General features: G+C 43.1%; 1 protein-coding gene and 1 long non-coding RNA gene across 3 annotated transcripts in view; one reads left to right on the forward strand and one right to left on the reverse strand.

Moving 5' to 3' along the window:
- The window catches only part of LOC142600570 (uncharacterized), a 68,543-nt gene that overhangs the window by 3,027 nt on the left and 49,152 nt on the right, over positions 1-16,364 (forward strand). The window contains exon 2 of the long non-coding RNA XR_012834127.1: positions 8,434-10,643. This is a non-coding gene — a long non-coding RNA (uncharacterized LOC142600570). The remainder of the gene's footprint in view (positions 1-8,433; positions 10,644-16,364) is intronic.
- BZW2 (basic leucine zipper and W2 domains 2) overlaps positions 14,406-16,364 on the reverse strand; it is a 59,718-nt gene continuing 57,759 nt past the window's right edge. For both annotated transcript variants that reach the window (XM_075746069.1, XM_075746068.1), the window contains exon 12: positions 14,406-14,862. In XM_075746069.1, the coding sequence (XP_075602184.1) occupies positions 14,834-14,862 (29 nt within the window). In that variant the 3' untranslated portion in view covers positions 14,406-14,833. The remainder of the gene's footprint in view (positions 14,863-16,364) is intronic.

Raw genomic sequence — 16,364 nt, forward strand, 5'->3', positions numbered from 1 at the left:
TGGGGAGAGTACACTGGGCACTTGTAATGCTGCTGACGTGCACTTACAGACAGTACAAAAGTGTGCAAGGAAATGTTCCTGCAAGGGGAAAGGGGAGTGAAAACACAGAGTTACTGGGGCTTGATGCCAGCAGGCTTCTTACTAGTTGGAAGAGCTTCAAGTAGAGCTGTGTGGGTAGTTTACTCTTGATTTCCCTGTAAAGCTCACATCAGCTGGGTTATGTTCAGGAGGTTTTCTGCATGGGGCCTTCTGCTGAAACACTCTGAATGCAGACTCAGCTTGTAGGCAAATCTCTTCTGTTTCTGTAGGCTGTGATCCCATGTTATTGCTGCTGGTTTATGTTATTTATTATGTGCCTGAAATCTAAAGGTCTGTGTCACTTCTGAGGCACAAATTTGAAATATGAAGGCTCAAGATATACAAAGTTCTTTTAAAGTATATACTATTGTCTTAACATTAAGACAGTGTGACCTTTTTCTTACTCTCTGCTATTACAGAGTGTCTAAAACATTGTAAGTGAAACATTGTTTGCAGAAATTGATTTTTATCGCTTGATTTTTCCCAGGTTTTCAATGAGCCATTGACAGCACTTGGAGTATTTCATTTCACTCTTTGTCCTGTAAAGTCATTTTTCTTCCCCTGTTGTTTGTATAAAGTCTCTCATGCATATCAGAATGGGAGAGGGGAAAAACAGGGTTAAAAAAAGCCAGGTGTTTCCAGGAGTAGGAATGCCACCTGCAATCTCTGTACTTGTAATTATTAAAGTTAGACTTTAATTTTACTTTCTCTCATATGTAAAAGCAGAATACTTGTGATAGTAGGAAAAAAATTTGTCTAAATTGTATGAACTCCATTGCAAGACAATCAGGCATGTTAAAACCAATGCTAATTCCATTAGGATTTTAAAGAGACTTGGAATGCACCTTGCACAATTTTCTTCTCTGGCTACATTTGTCTTAGTATTTATGTTTGTTTTGTTGTTGACTTTTTAAAAGTCTAGTATCCATCTCTTTGCTTCCTTTAAGACACTATAGGAAAACTGCAAATGACACTGTTAAAATGGGTAATTTCGTTGTTCTTGCTTTGATAATGCATCATCTAGGGAATTTCTCATTTTCCTTTTATATATGAAAAAAAGTCCTATAGGATTGTTTTTAAAGCTTACTGCATCAGCCCTAAAAAACAAGCCAAGCATCTGCTGTCTAAATTGTTTTCAAAGTATATATTTTGTACAGTTGACATTTTTAGATGTTAGTGTTGAGGTGAATAGTGTATATGCACACAGGGTCAGGGATTCAGCTGGCTTAACTTAAAGTAAATAAAGGGCCTATCCTACCTTGGCAGTTGACCATTAAAGCATGTTCCTGTGCTTGGACCACTACATGTGTCTGAAGTTTGATGATGGCTGTAGGATCTGCGTTAAGGTCAACAAAATCTGTCAAGTAAAATGCTGCCTATGATCCACCATGTCTCTCCATGGAAAGTAGAGGTTTTAATGTCCAGTCATTTCTTGTGTCACTGGAAAGGGAAGTCTGAGTCATTTCAGTCACCTGAACTGCCTCAGTTACTCAGTCATGTCAATTAGTCACCATAGTTATCAGTAAGGCAGCAGGTAGAATACATGGAGTCAAAACATACAGTGAAAATGTTATCAGTGGTTACAATTAAGATAATTTTTTTTAAGCTGAATTCAGTGCACATGTCCTATGGACATACCCCAGTTATTTACTGACTTGTTTAGTAATGAATGCAGTCGTGAATTTCCTGGAACATAATCAGTTTCCCAGCAGTGCTATTGCACTCGGGCCATTCCACCCCCAACCTTAAAGAAGCCCTTTCTGGTACCAGGCAGTGGGGAATGACATAGGTAGGCGTACCTGTTGCGTCAATCTTTGCTGTCTTATGGGTAGACACACAAGGTGGTGTGGTGGTGCTTCATGTTGATGATCATTAAAGAACCAGGCACGAGGGAGAAACCATTCTGGCATACAGAATAAACTTGCCTGTGTTGTTTGGATCAGAAATTCTTCTCTGCACAGACGAAAAAGTGTACAAATCCATTTGGCATTTTTATTTATTTATCTTTTAGTGAAGTGGAGCATTGTAGATTGAGAAAAGGAAATTAGGACAGGAAAATAGGCCATTTAAGTACAGTGGCTAGAGCAACCCACAACTAGGTCAGAAATTGGCTCGTCCAAAAACACAAAGGCATAGCAAATGTTCAGTTTAATAAATCTAACAAGTGGTTACAAGTGGCTATTGAAGAAATAACAGTTTATTCGTCTTTGCTCTTGGAAAGACAGATGCTGAATGTATTTTTTGACAAACTTTCTGATCAAAATGGCATAAAGTTCTTGGGTTAAGCCTGGAAATTTAAATCGCTCTTAGAAAACTACCTAGAAGAGAGACACTTTTCAAGCAAAAGTAGCTACAGGCAAACAGGAAGCTGTTGTTCTGGATGGAGCTGCTGGATGCCCAACCTCGCATTTTAAGCCATTCTTCATAATTCCCACTGGATCTACCATGCAGTAGGTGAAAATAACATTGGAGTGTAACAATAGCATGTCTACTTGTTAATTCAGTTGAGGCCCATGTCTTTTGAATCAACCCACGAATAGCGCTTGCCAGACAAAAGATAGGCTTGGTGAAGTTTGATCTTCTAATGTTTATAGACAGATGAGGGCAAAAAACCCAAACAAAACCCAAAGACCTAAAATAGCACCAGGACAATGACTTTAAAGGGAAAGTGTATTATTTCAGAGGTCAACCTTCTAAAAATAGTAAGAGGCAAATACTCATAGGTTCAGAAGCTCGTTCTTGCGATTTTCTGAAGATCTTATCTTAATTGAAAGAATTGCCTTTCGGCACGTTTAAAATCCATTTTGAATTAAGCTGATAGAGGATTAGGATAAGGAGAGTTTGTTGCATCTAATGTATTAAGGAAACAACTGGAGGCTGGAAATAGCAGTATAATGATATTTTGAATAGCAGCACATGAAAGGCTTGACCCCAAACCCGATCCTTCTGTTTGAGACCAGGATTCAGGGATGTCCTGGAATTAGGCTGATTTTAGTTAAGTCTGGAAGAGAAAAAGGCTGAATTCTAGATCCAGGCAGTGAAGTGGTCATATGCTTCTGCAGCCAAATCCAAACTTAGTTGTGCTGTTAAGTATTAGGCATTTCCTTGTCTCTCTGGAGAGGTGGGTAACTGCTGGGAAGGTAGCGTCTCAGAGACAGTGCTTATCCTACTCATGCTTGTGGGAAGTATATCAGTGCAGTGTGCTGGCACCTGATCCACTGGCACATCTGTTCTTCAGGTCTGAAATAAAACCAGCAAACTTCAACATTAAATATAAGTGAAGACAATAGCTCTGTGATTAACAGGACATGTTAATGCCTGTGGACTAGCAGGAGGGTGTAAGCAGTGGGAGAGTAAGTAGTTTTCAGATTAATGGCAGTTTTTATTGGTGTTACATTATGTCTGCTGCAGGTTGTCATTACCATTGCATCCCAAAGATTGCCTCTTTATCAGGTTCAGGTGGAAAGCATCACCACTTGGTTTTTGTTTTGAAGGGAAAATGAATACTATCCACTGAACGCCCTCCCAGGTGATTCCCTGGGAGACTTCCAAGAAATTCTGAAGTTATCAGGCATCATATGCTAAGAAGCAGAAATCCAAAGTGTTTACAAGTATGTGGAAGAACAGTGGAGGATGGTCTGAGCAAGACTTTGTATTGTGGGAGCGTGTGTTGGTTTTGCATGCCAAGGTTTTGGTAGCGGGGAGGGCTACAGGGGTGGCTTCTGTGAGAAGCTGCTAGAAGCTTCCCCTGTGTCTGATAGAGCCAATGCCAGCCAGCTCCAAGATGGACCCACCGCTGGCCAAGGCCAAGCCAATCAGCGCCTCTGTGATAACATATTTAAGAAAGACAAAAACAGTTAGAGAGCGCTTTTGCAGCCAGAGAGAGGAGTGAGAAGATGTAAGAAACTCTGCAGACACCAAGGTCAGTGAAGAAGGAGGGGGAGGAGGTGCTCCAGGCACTGGAGCAGAGATTCCCCTGCAGCCCGTGGTGAAGACCATGGTGAAGCAGGCTGTCTCCCTGCAGCCCATGGAGGGAGGATGAGGGGGTGTAGAGATTCCACCTGCAGCCCGTGGAGGACCCCACACCGGAGCAGGTGGAGGCACCCAAAGGAGGCTGTGACCCCGTGGGAAGCCCGCGCTGGAGCAAGCTCCTGGCAGGACCTGTGGACCCGTGGAGAGAGGAGCCCACGCCAGAGCAGGTTTGCTGGCAGGACTTTGTGACCCCGTGGGGGACCCACGCTGGAGCAGTTTGCTCCTGAAGGTCTGCACCCCATGGAGGAGACCCGTGCTGGAGCAGTTCGTGAAGGACTGTAGCCCATGGGAAGGACTCACATTGGAGAAGGTCGTGAAGGACTGTCTCCTGTGAGAGGGACTCCATGTTGGAGCAGGGGAACGATGTGAGGAGTCCTCCCCCTGAGGATGAAGAAGTGGCAGAAACAACGTGTCATCAACTGACCGTAACCCCCATTCCTGGTCCCCCTGTGCTGCTGGGGGGGGGGGGGGCGGAGGTTGAAACTGGGAGTGAAGTTGAGCCTGGGAAGATGGGAGGGGTGGGGGGAGGTTTTTTTAAGATCTGGTTTTATTTCTCATTCCTCTACTCTGTTTTGCTTAGTAATAAATTAGATGAATTCCCTCTCTAAGTTCAGTCTGTTTTGCTTGTGACAATAATTAGTGAGTGATCTCTCCCTGTCCTTATCTCGACCCATAAGCTTTTTGTTATACCTTTTCTCCCCTGTCTAGAGAAGGAGGGGAGTGATAGAGCGGCTCTGGTGGGCACCTGGCCCTCAGCCAGGGTCAACCCACCACAGAGCGGAAGGATGTGGAGAAAAGCTGTGCATCACAAAGGAAAGTTCATGGACCAAGGTTCTGATGTAAGCTGCTTAGCTAAGTGCTTGTCACCAGGTCGGTCCGTTGACTGTGTCGCTGTTCAGGCTGTGCATGTGACCTGTGTGACAAGTTGTGACTGTCACAGAACCAGGGAGAACACCGGTTGGAAGGGGCCTCTGGAGATCATGATCCAACTTTCTGCTCAGAGTAGGGCTAACTCCTGAGCCAAAGCAGTTTGCTCAGGGACATGTCCAGTCAAGTTTTGAACATCTCTGAGGATGGAGGGCCACAACCTATTGGGGCAACTTGTTCCAGTGCTCGAGTACTCTCACTGTGAAAACTTTTCCGTTACCAGAATTAATCTTGTTGCAACATGTGATCATTGCCTTGTTCTTTTGCTGTGTCCCTCTGAGAAGATGAGTTTGGCTCTGTCTTCACCCGAACTCCTTTTAGAGAGTGGAAGACTGCAGTCAGATCTGCCCCCATCCTTCTTTTATCTAGGTTAAATAAATACAGTTCCATTGTCATTCCTACAGAATTTGTTTAGGAGCTAGAGCAATTGTTTTTTCCTGGTGACATCATGAGCTGGTGACGGCTTTTCCCTTTGACTTCCTGCTAAACTGGGATAGATCACTTTTGAAAGAATAGAGATGTTTGGTTCAAACCAGCAGTCCTCAGGTGAAAGAAATTCACAGGAAGGAGAGAAAGACAGACTACCAAACTTTGGTGTATCTGTTGTTTGTTTCTGTGGTTTGTGTGAAGCATGGTCAGTATGCTCACCCTGCTCCATTAGCATGGCTTATCCGTAGGACAGTTAGCGGCTGCAGTCCTGTGGTGATGTGAGAATCTTTCAGAAATGGACAACTTAGTTGTGAGCAAAACTTGGAAAACATGAGCAGTAAATGGCTCAAAATTCAGAAGGTCAATTTAAAGAACCCAATTTCTTTCCTAATATCAGCGTCATTACTAATTTAGACATCTGACATACATTTTGAAGCAGTTGGTTCAGTAATAATGCTCTGTGCCCCTAGCAATTCATCTTTCTTTAAAATATCTCATTATTAGAACAGCCTAGTTTCTTTTCTTGCAAAAAAAAGACCTACAGCCATGAGCTGCTAGTAATGTGAAGTCAGTACTTTTGAGCGCACATGAGGAGCATATAGAAAAAGTTACGACTCTTTCCTCTAGTTAGGAAAACAACCTGCTGCTGCCAGCCAGTTCTGCTGCGTCACCACCATCATTTGTGCTCAAGCTGGGGCAAGCTAGGAAACAGTTTCATCATTTAGTCTTTTCCCTTGAAAGCACTGAAGGAGTATCAGGCCCTGACGTGGTTTAGCCCCAGCCGCTCGCTCACCCCTCCCCCGGCGGAATGGGGAGGAGAACGGAAAAACAACGGCAAAGCCTGGAGGGTTGGGATAAGGGCAGGTTACTGGGACAGCAAGGGAGAGGGAAACAATCAACAACAGCGCTGATAACAGATAGTAACAATGGTGATAACAGAGAACGATTTTACCGATCCGACGACCGACGGACCGGACGCTCAGCCGGTCCCGGAGCCACGCCGAACCCGCCCCTGCCCGACTGGCCCCCTTTTATGGTGAGCATGATGTCACATGGTATGGAATAGCCCCCGGCCAGCTTGGCTCACCTGTCCTGGCTCCTTGGGAAATTAACTCTATCCTTGCCAGAACCAGGACAGGCCCTCACGTAAAAATGTAAAGCAACACGAGTATATTCATCTATGAGCACAGCTCTTTATTTTCCAGTAGTCATCTTGCAAGTAGATGACACTAACACTGGAATAGGTACCTAGTAACTATGAAATAGAAGCAGCAAACCTTGTTTGTTACTTGGAGTGTCAGGTGATATCCAGAGTTGGACAGCGAAACCCTAAAGTCTTATGCTTATTCTGAATTTATTGCTCTGCTCTTGTCCAGCTATGTCCAGCTCCAGTACAGTAGTAGACATATCAGCCTGTTTGTCTTGGTGTGGAGTGTATTTCTGACTTTATGCAAGCTAAGCATATTGCTTATGAGCATATGAGCTTACATAGTGCTTTATCAGATCTATTTAATGTTATTTTACTGAGCTGGGTGATTTCTAGTTTTGGTATTTGGTTTTTTTGTTTGCCTCTGAAGAAGGACATATTTCTGCACATGGCTGGCTAGCACAGTAGTGTGAGATGGCTGGTGAGAGGTGGGTCAGTACCATAATTATAGACTCAATATCTTCTCCAAAACTGGAAGGAGTTTCTGATTCCGATGCCTGCCTCTTGGGGGAATACCTGGGTTTCCAACATTTCCATGTTATGGGGTAGAGGAAGAACCCTTGGGAATTCCAGAATATCTCTGGGTTCCTGATATTTTAAGTGACTTCTTGTGAGAAGAGTTAGCATGAATTTCACCATGGAAACAAATTTCCAGGTTAAATGTCATTTACAGCATGGTTCAGGCCCTCCTGCATGACTTCAACTGGCAGGTTGTTGCTCTGCTGTCACTCTCATTTATGTTTGTAGAAGGCAGTGCTTTTGTGCTTTTCCTCTTGTTTACTTTTTGCTTCCCATCTATACTATTAAAGTTGTCCCTAGTGGTTTCTTCCCTTGATATGGGAAGAAGTTGTCCTTTTTCTTCCTCTCTGAGGCTGAGGGTGGCTACACTTTTCCTCTGTGCCTTTTTCATGTTAAAAATTCAGGGTTGCTTTGCAACATCAGCACCACCATGTGTTCCTCTTCAGTCAGTTGTCCGTATCCACTTACAGCTTTCAGACCTCTCCCAGACCCTGTGGAAACCATTTGGAGTTTAGGGTCATGAGAACCAGTTGCTTTAGGACTTCTTTAGTAGATATATTAATGCATCTTTGATTTATCCATGCTGATTCTTCTTGCCTGCATGTGATTTTTGCATTTTGTCTATCCTACTCAAGTTTAGTAATGTATAAAGGTGAGTTTGCACATAGGCAGAGCATAAGCAAGCAGCCGTTTGCTTTTCTATTCCTTGAAGGGAGAATTGTGTTATTTAAATTTAAGTAAGTCATCCAGAGGTGTGGCTGTATCATTTGAGCTGCATTTTGCCCTGAGAATTCTTCAGTTAAAGGAGCACCATCAGCTGCTGTTTCAGGAAGGTTTCTTTAAAAATAAAAGGCATTTCAGTTGCTGTGAGAGCCACTAAATCATAACAAATGTAATGACATAGATGCTACATAAATCACTAAACTATAACCAGTTGTTATAAAAATAATGAAAACCACCCAAACAAAACTAAGAAAACATGTAAAAGAAACTGTGAATGGGAATCTGCACAAAATGTAGTTGAAAACTGAAATGAAAGAAATTGAAATAAAGCAATCTCTGCTCATTGATAACAGGGACCTCGGTGTGACTGCAAGAGGAGCAGCATGTGAGAGAGCAGTACATACATGCTATCTGGTGCAGAAGTGACAGCACATGACCTTGATTTATGCAGTTATTCTGAATTACCTTTCTGTTTTTTTTTTTTTTTTTATCCCATACTTCTCTCTCTGTCTTTGCAGTGTTTCTAGGTGCTGTCATTTCCCCTGACAAGCTGCTAGCCTGTTTGAGGTCTCTCCAGACTGCATCCCCATGAATTTGGCTGCTGTGATTACTTTAGGGCTCAATGCAGATTTCCCTGAGGAATGGAGGAGTTGCGCCAGCAGATGCGGTTTATGCAGGGAGGATGTGCGCAGGCTGGAGGGGCAGCAAGGCGGGTCTGAAGCAATGGTGCTTGGTCCCTGCCGCAGCCCCTGGGGAGGGGGGGGATCCCCCTTCCATCCCCTAGACGAGGGGCTGCAGGAGGTGCAGCTGCACAGCCAGCAGGTGTTGGTAGCCAGCAGCACAGGAAGGCAGATGGCTCTGATTGCAGGTCCAGAAGTTGAGCCCAGGGTGACAAAATGTTTCCCCAGCCTTTTTGGAAACCTGGGCCAAGCTGTGAGGGAGAGGAAGGTGAGATAATGCGGTGAGAGGTGATCTGTCTGGGAGCAGAAGGTGTTTCCATCTTGGGTTTATTGAATTATATGTGTTTTGTGAAGGGAGAGAGAATTCAGGACATTCTCAGCTGGGTACCCTTTGATTTGAAATCAGCCTTAATGGTTTCTTCTGGAACAGTTTACAGGTTCAGAGGTTTCTGGATTCAGTAATGTCTTAAGCTCAAAGCAAAATGCAGGCAATAGGAAGTCTGTGATAGCAAGAAGAAATACAACATTATTTCTGTTAACCCCAGAATCTCACTGTCTTGATAAAACCACAGAAATATGTTTTTATTTTCAAAAGGTGGGAAAAGTGTGATCTTCCAAGTCTGTCCGTACACTGCTTCCATCTCTTGACACAAGAGAAATTTCTGGCTGTGGAAGTATAGTCTCATCTCCAGGCTCTTTCAGAAGATGTCTTTGCATTGGCATTATCCCAAGGGCCTGGATCACAGGGACAGAAAGGGACAGACTTGATGCAGGGATGGGCACCCAGCCACATGGTAAATACCATTTTTTCCCAGCTAGTGTAGTGCTGTCCATGACCCTTGAGCAAAAGTGGAAAAGTCAGAATCTCCTCTATTTGAACTTCTTTAGGTCATCAACGTCGTCAGAGAGAGAGATTCTGTGACATCTTTTAACCTTTTCTTCCACTGACATGCCCTGCTTATTCCACAAGCTATAAATTATCTGCCTGCCCACTGCCCTTTAGAATATCCTTCAGTATCAGAGATAACATCTGTTTTCTCTTGGGTGGTCTTATTGATATAAATCTAACTAAATTTTAGAGCAGTTGTTCTCAATTGGTTTTTATTTTTTCAAGGCTACTGCTTCTATTTTGGACCTGGAGAGGGACTGATGTACTTGAAAGCTTATTGATTTTTTCCCAGCTAGACTAGTGGGTCTAATAACATAGGTCTGCCTACAAACCTTATTTTGGTCATATCCTTGGATACATTAATAACGCTGTTTTGTTATTTCTTCTGGCATTAATTTATGGCTGTCAGTATTATGCAAATATCCCAGCAATAACTAGTAATGATACAGAGTGAGTTATGTTGGCCTGTCAGCAATGTTCCTGAACTTCATCAGGGAAAAATAAACAGAAAAATCTCAGGCAACTGATGTACTGGAAGAGACTGCAATGCAAATGCATCTTAGTATTATGAAGTTGCCATGATACAGTCATTTGTTCATTCTGGGTTGAATTTTTCTTTTTTTTTATTCCCATGTGTTCCTAAATCAGAGAAATTTGGTGCTCATGGATGCGTTTCTCCCTGTTAGTGGAGTTCCAGAGCAGTTTGCAGACACTCAAGTCCTGTAACGCCATCAGTAGAAGTGCTAATGATGAGTGTAGAAGGCAGTGGCACTCGTTAACGTTGAACTGTTAAATGAGACACTTGGACTGAGGTAAATGGGTTTCTGGCAGCCAGCAGCCATGGGAGTGACAGATCCAAGTACCAAAATGTTACCTGTCAGTCTGCAGCTCTGTCATATGAGCAGTTCCAGCACTGGCCTCTTTCCTCATGCTGGCTGGGAGAAGATGATGGATCTTGGCATATACAGTCCAGCAGCACCTCTGCAGCGGGTAGGGGACGTGTCCTGTATGTGTGTAAAATGGAGCCATCCGTGTGGTGCTGCTCAGCGATGGCTGAGACTGGCGAGTGCATTTCTCTCTTGCATCCCTTGTGGGAGAGGCAGTGGGAAAGCAAACACATACTCTTAATTCTCCTTTTTGCCTGGATCGCCTCACATGGGTACTAAGGACACTGCTCCCCCAGCATGGCCCCTGGTGCCCCAGGGCAGCAGGGAGCAGTGGTGAGGTGAGACTCTGACCTGCACAGCTCCCACCGAAGCTCCTGAGGTCCCTTGTAAGCTCAGGACTTCTTTCTCTTTGGAGAATAACATGGGTAAACTGGAAAGGAGAAGCCCAGAAGGGGCTGAGCATCTGAAACTCCTGCTAATGTGTGGGCTGACAGGAGCTACCAGGCCTCCGTGGGAGGAAACTGCAGCCGCCATCATGCTGGTGATCGGATTCCTGCCAGGAAAAAATAGCAAGTGAGCAGGTCATCCGGGACACCAGCACAGCAGCTCTGTGCCAAGGGCCAAATATAGGTTCTGCGTACAGCCTGGGAGGGCTCGCCTGCCTGAATTGCATCTTCTGCAGGTGTTGGCGTAACTTCTCCTCCCCAGATTTGTTTCCATTTACGTGAAGCTCTAAATGCCCATGTGGCTGTTAAGGAGCAGGAATTTTTTCCTTAAATATAGCACAAAACCAAAAGTCTGGTGGAGAAGTGGAAGCAGCCAACCCTGCTGGCCAAGCAGGTAAGAGGGATGCTGGCGTGGAAGGTCATCACCACGTTTCCTGGGGGCAAATCTCTATTGGCCAAAACATGGTAAGGGTGAAAGCAGGACTGCTGGTGAAAATGCTGAAGGGAGTGTTGGCTTGGTGATGGTTTGTGCTCTGTAGGATTACTAACTGCTGTGGGGGTAGGAGCCCCCTTTGTATAGGGCCCGGCACAGTTAGACAAGCCTGCAATGCCACTAGGTAGTCGAAGCAGTAATAGGAACTGTATCAACACCTTTAAGATTTCTAACCAGTGCTTTAACCAAGGAGACTGCAAAACCTAACTCACCGTTGCATCCCAAGGAAGATGCGGTCCCTCTCCTGGAGAGCACCTGCATGCTAGAAGAATGTTTTAAAGCAATACAAATGGCGTTCTTCATTAAAATCTCAGTATGATTTCAGAAGGGAGGAATCGCCTTCAGTAATCTCCATTTTAAAGTGCATCCTATTGCAAGTTATTGTTGAGTAAAAGAGATATGTACAGTTCTGACAGATTCCACTCATGTTTCAAAATTAAATGCAATCTATTATGTGAAGTGCATTGTCTGTGAGGTATCTTTTTATTTTTTATAAGGCAACTGATTGCATATTTGAAGTATATATTTAGTGTTGACTCTAACTTTCCTTTTTCTAGCAGAGAAACACTAATTCAAGGGTTGGGTTAAAGAAAAGCTTTGGGTTGGGGACATTTTTAACTGAAATGCAGATTCTGTGAAGGCTTCCAGGGCAGCGTACTTTGCCTGAAGAGAGTCGTATCAAAAGCCCTGCCCAGCTTCTAAACTACAGGTTTCTTGAAAAGCCTAATCATTACATGTGTTCGTACTGAAATTCAGTCTGATGCAAACCATGTCTATTTGTATTTGTGCACCCACCTGGTTCATTTACCAGTATATATGTGAAATGCCAGATGAAAATACACGTGTGTGAAAAGCCCCCACCTGAACTGATCTCAAGGATTAAGTGGGGAAAAGTCCTGAAAACTAGATTCAGAAACACTTATTGCTAAGCAAAATAACAGATCATTTTGCTGGGGAAGGGCAAGCTGAGAGGGGTTCCCAGGAGCTAAATGTTAGACATGATACACAGAAGACATTGGGTTTGGGGAGTGAGGTGACTGAAAATTGGAAAACTAGCACCAATCCAGAATGCAACTCCTTACCCTGCTCTAAATCACAGGCCTCAATTTGGCCAGCAGCCCCATCCTAAAAACCACTCATTTCCCCCTATCACAGCAACTACAAAGGGAGCCTGGGACAGCTGCATCAGCGATGGGTGCCTGGCTCGTAGGTACCTGAACTTCAGTGAAGTGGACCCCACTGAGCAGGAGGGCTTTGCTTGTCTCTGTGTTGTGCCGAGGGCACAGGTGCAGCCAGCATCTGAGCTTGCTGCCTTTTGCTAGGACATGCTTCCTGCCTGCCTGCCTGCGCCCATGATTGCTCTCTCCAGCAGATGGCCCAGCCAGCCCTGTCTCACCATGGGTGCGTTTCATGGTGTCCGCCGCACCTCTGAAATCAGTCTCAGGTTTAAATCATATAGAAAAGTAATTTTACATACATTGAACTGCTTATTCATTAGTACCTTAGAAAACCACAATTTTGAATTTGTAATGTTTCTCACAATAGTGGCTCTCTATCAATGATGACTCAATACTACCACGTCACAGCTGCAGAGTTTGTGAACTGAGGGTCCCAGATCAGTACTGCCTGGCAAACTTATTTTCTGTAGTAACAAAGACTGCAATAGAAAGCATGCAGCTAATGCATCAATGTTGTTTTTTAATATGACTATCTTACTGTCTCCTCTAAGCTACTGGAAATATCCACATTATAAATTTCCCCTTTCAAAGATCAATGCCTGTTACAAAAATAAGGGCTGTTCTAGCTGGAGAGCTGGCATTCAGCAGCACTTGATTTCCACTTGCTCTTTGCTGTTTCCAGTAAAGCTTGGTACGTACTGAGACAAGACTTTAACAACCATATGATCTGTGGTTTGTGTGAAGTGTTGACTTTTCTGTAGAAAAATCTGTAATACTTAGCTTATTGGTTTCTAATGACAAAATACACCACCTCATTAGTTAATTATGCTCTTTCATGCTTTTTCCCCTGTAAGAATACGAGCCTCTCTTTTCAAAACCTTACTAATCCAATCACTTGTATTTCATGTGGCTTTAACTCTGTTTGAAGGGAAGGATGCAGGGTGTTTTAAGTACAATGTTCTTAAGAGATGATGGAGCAGTGCGATGTATGGGCAAGTTGACTCGTTGCCCTAGTGACTCTGGGCCACCAGCGCTGTCAGAGATAGGGGCAGCAAAGGGGGAAGTGGGGCAGGAGAACACTGTTTGCCTGTGAGAAATGAAATGTCAGCAACTGTTACCTGATCCACTGCTGCATGAAGAAAAGTGCAAGTGGGGAGACGGTGCTGCACAGGACCTTTGTGTTGAGTTCAGGGCACAGCACAGCATCCCAGGAACTCTGATCCCAAGTGCTAGTTGAGTATCCCCAAAATGTCAGCCCTCTAGCTCTGGACTTGTGTTTTGAGACTTGGGTGCATGTAGAAACCTGCACACTGGCTCTATTTGTGCAACATCCTTGCCAGGTCCCAGGCACTGGAATTGTAAGTGGCATCACATCAAGGCACAAGCAGAAAAGAAAGTAGGATGGGTCTTGAGAAGTTTATATATTCATTTATGTATTTCAGTCAAATATCTGATTGTAACATCACACTGATGTACATATATTTCAGATTTCACATGTAATGACTTTAGTCATGCATGTTTTGAAGCTAATGCTTCTAAAATGAGATGGTTGTTCTTGCAAAACTTAGCCATCACCAATAACTGAATGTAGTCTGAACTGAGAACAGCATATTATTCTACTTACCATTTGCATAAATTTTGTACATGCAGAACTGGGAGTCTGCAGATTTGTTCCTGTACATTTTCTTTGAATTAATTAATGGAATGAATCAACATTTGCAATGGAATCTGGTTAATCTGTACAAAGGTATATGGAAATATGGGAATAAAGATTAGAAAGTGATCCCAATTAACTACAGATGCTGTTTTTTTGGGTAAGAAGTATAAGAGCAGTCTCTTGACATTCTTGTGTAATTTTCACTTATCAAAACTTTGGCAAGCGAAATTTAGAAAGCATACACACTAACACCATGAAACTAAGATATAAAAGCCATTTATTCAAAAAAATGTGGTGGTGTCAAATCACATACACAAGCCAATATTGAGCTACAAACACAGACCAAACAGTTCTATAAACAGAAATTGGAGTGTTCATATACCATAGTACCTGAAAAAGACCGTTAATAAAAAGGAGTCCATAAGTATTTCATTTCACTTTTTCTATATGGCTCCTTGCTGAATGTCTTTGCCTAAGTTAGTGTACAATGAGCCAGAGGTAGAGTCCCAAGTAAAGCATCTAATGCCTCAGGGCTCCATTAAAAACCTTTATTCTTCTAAACAAAAGGAAAGCCTAGCCTATAGTTTTCTGTATGACACTGAAGTAAAGCCTCTTTGCTTGAACAGTACGGCACTCCCAAGCGCATTTGGCATTAACCCAGATTGAGACTGTGCTTTGTTGAACCGTCTCAGTTCTCCTCCCCTTCAGACTCTGACTCTACAAGAGAAGAAAGTAAAATACTTCATGTAGGTTGCACAAGGACAGTGAGGTGAATAATTCCATAAAAATAACAACATAGCCTTCCAAACCTCCGATGAAAATTTATCACACCTAGTACTTCCTAGGAAGGGTTGGCAGATTATACAAAGCCAGAAAGGCGCAACTTCAGACGATCTTCTCTGCTGCTCTCCACTGTGGAGCTCTTCGTTTAAAGATCTGTCACTAGAATTTTAACCAGATCACTATGAATTATTCTAGTCCTCATCTGCAGATCCAAGCAATGCGTATATGAGTTTAATAAAGGATCAGCATCATTGCTTGCTTGCTCTTCTAATCTCTACGAGTAGGCTGTACTGCTGTCATCCCGGAAGCACCCTTTAAACTATTTGCTCTGCAAATATCAATCATCATCATCATCATGTGCCTATCTAGAAAGGTATATGTGGTGGAACCCTACAGCAGGTATGAAATCTCTACAAGCAAATTTTTTTTATGATTTGTATAGCACGAGATAAAAGTAATTTAGAAGTAGAAGAAGTAATTTAGAAGTAGGAGCATACACAATGTTTTTGTCACCTAAAGCTACTTTGCATCATACTGTATTTCTATCTGTGTTCACCTGACAGGAAGGGGCTCGCTGCCAACAAATATTACGCATTAGATCAGATTTCTCAGAGCAAACATGGTCTGCACATTCTTACACAATGTTTTGTCCCTATTTATACTGGACTTTGTAATTAAGGCAGAGGCGACGTGCAGGAAAGGATAAAAATAAAGACCAACAGAAAGGCATGCAAGAAGATTAAAAGAGGAAAGAAATGCTTAATTAGACCAAGATTGCTAGTCCAACATCTCAAGTGTGAAAGAAGCTACCATTTTTATACTGCTATCTGCAGGTGTGAATTGCTGCAAAGTCTTACCTGCTCCTTGGCATTACTCCATATTCCCTCCAAGTTTCTAAAATCAGTTACATTAAATGGATGCAAATGACCACTAATAATTATATCCCTATCTAGTACACATAGGTTGATCTTTCCAACTGATTTGGAATTCCTTTTCAAGGCAAGAAAGGTAACTTATTTGGTACAAACCAAAATATTTTCCCATGCAGAACATGAGAAAAATGAAGTTAGGGATTAAAGAAAGTAGTTCCCCTCTCCAGTAACTGTCTTAAAGCAGCAAACACAGACCTCATATCTTAGCCTGATCATTCAGCCAAAAGCAATTTCAACTGCAGTGGCACAGGCAGGCTTATGCTATGTTCGTGTTGCCAGTACAGGTGATAACAGCAGAAAATGCAGCGATACAGAAAACTGTTCAGTTGCGCACGCTAACACCAAGATACTTCACGCTGTCATCAGTGCAGAGCTCCTCCCTGCAGAAGCTTAAAGAATTTATCTACACAGAAGTGGTACCTGATGACTTAAGGACTTCACGAGGACACCACAGACATTAAAAAGCAGCAAGTGGTGTTAGGTTCAGGCGTGACTGGAAACAAC

Source organism: Balearica regulorum, chromosome 2 (assembly GCF_011004875.1).
Source record: "Balearica regulorum gibbericeps isolate bBalReg1 chromosome 2, bBalReg1.pri, whole genome shotgun sequence".
Lineage (NCBI taxonomy): Eukaryota > Metazoa > Chordata > Aves > Gruiformes > Gruidae > Balearica > Balearica regulorum.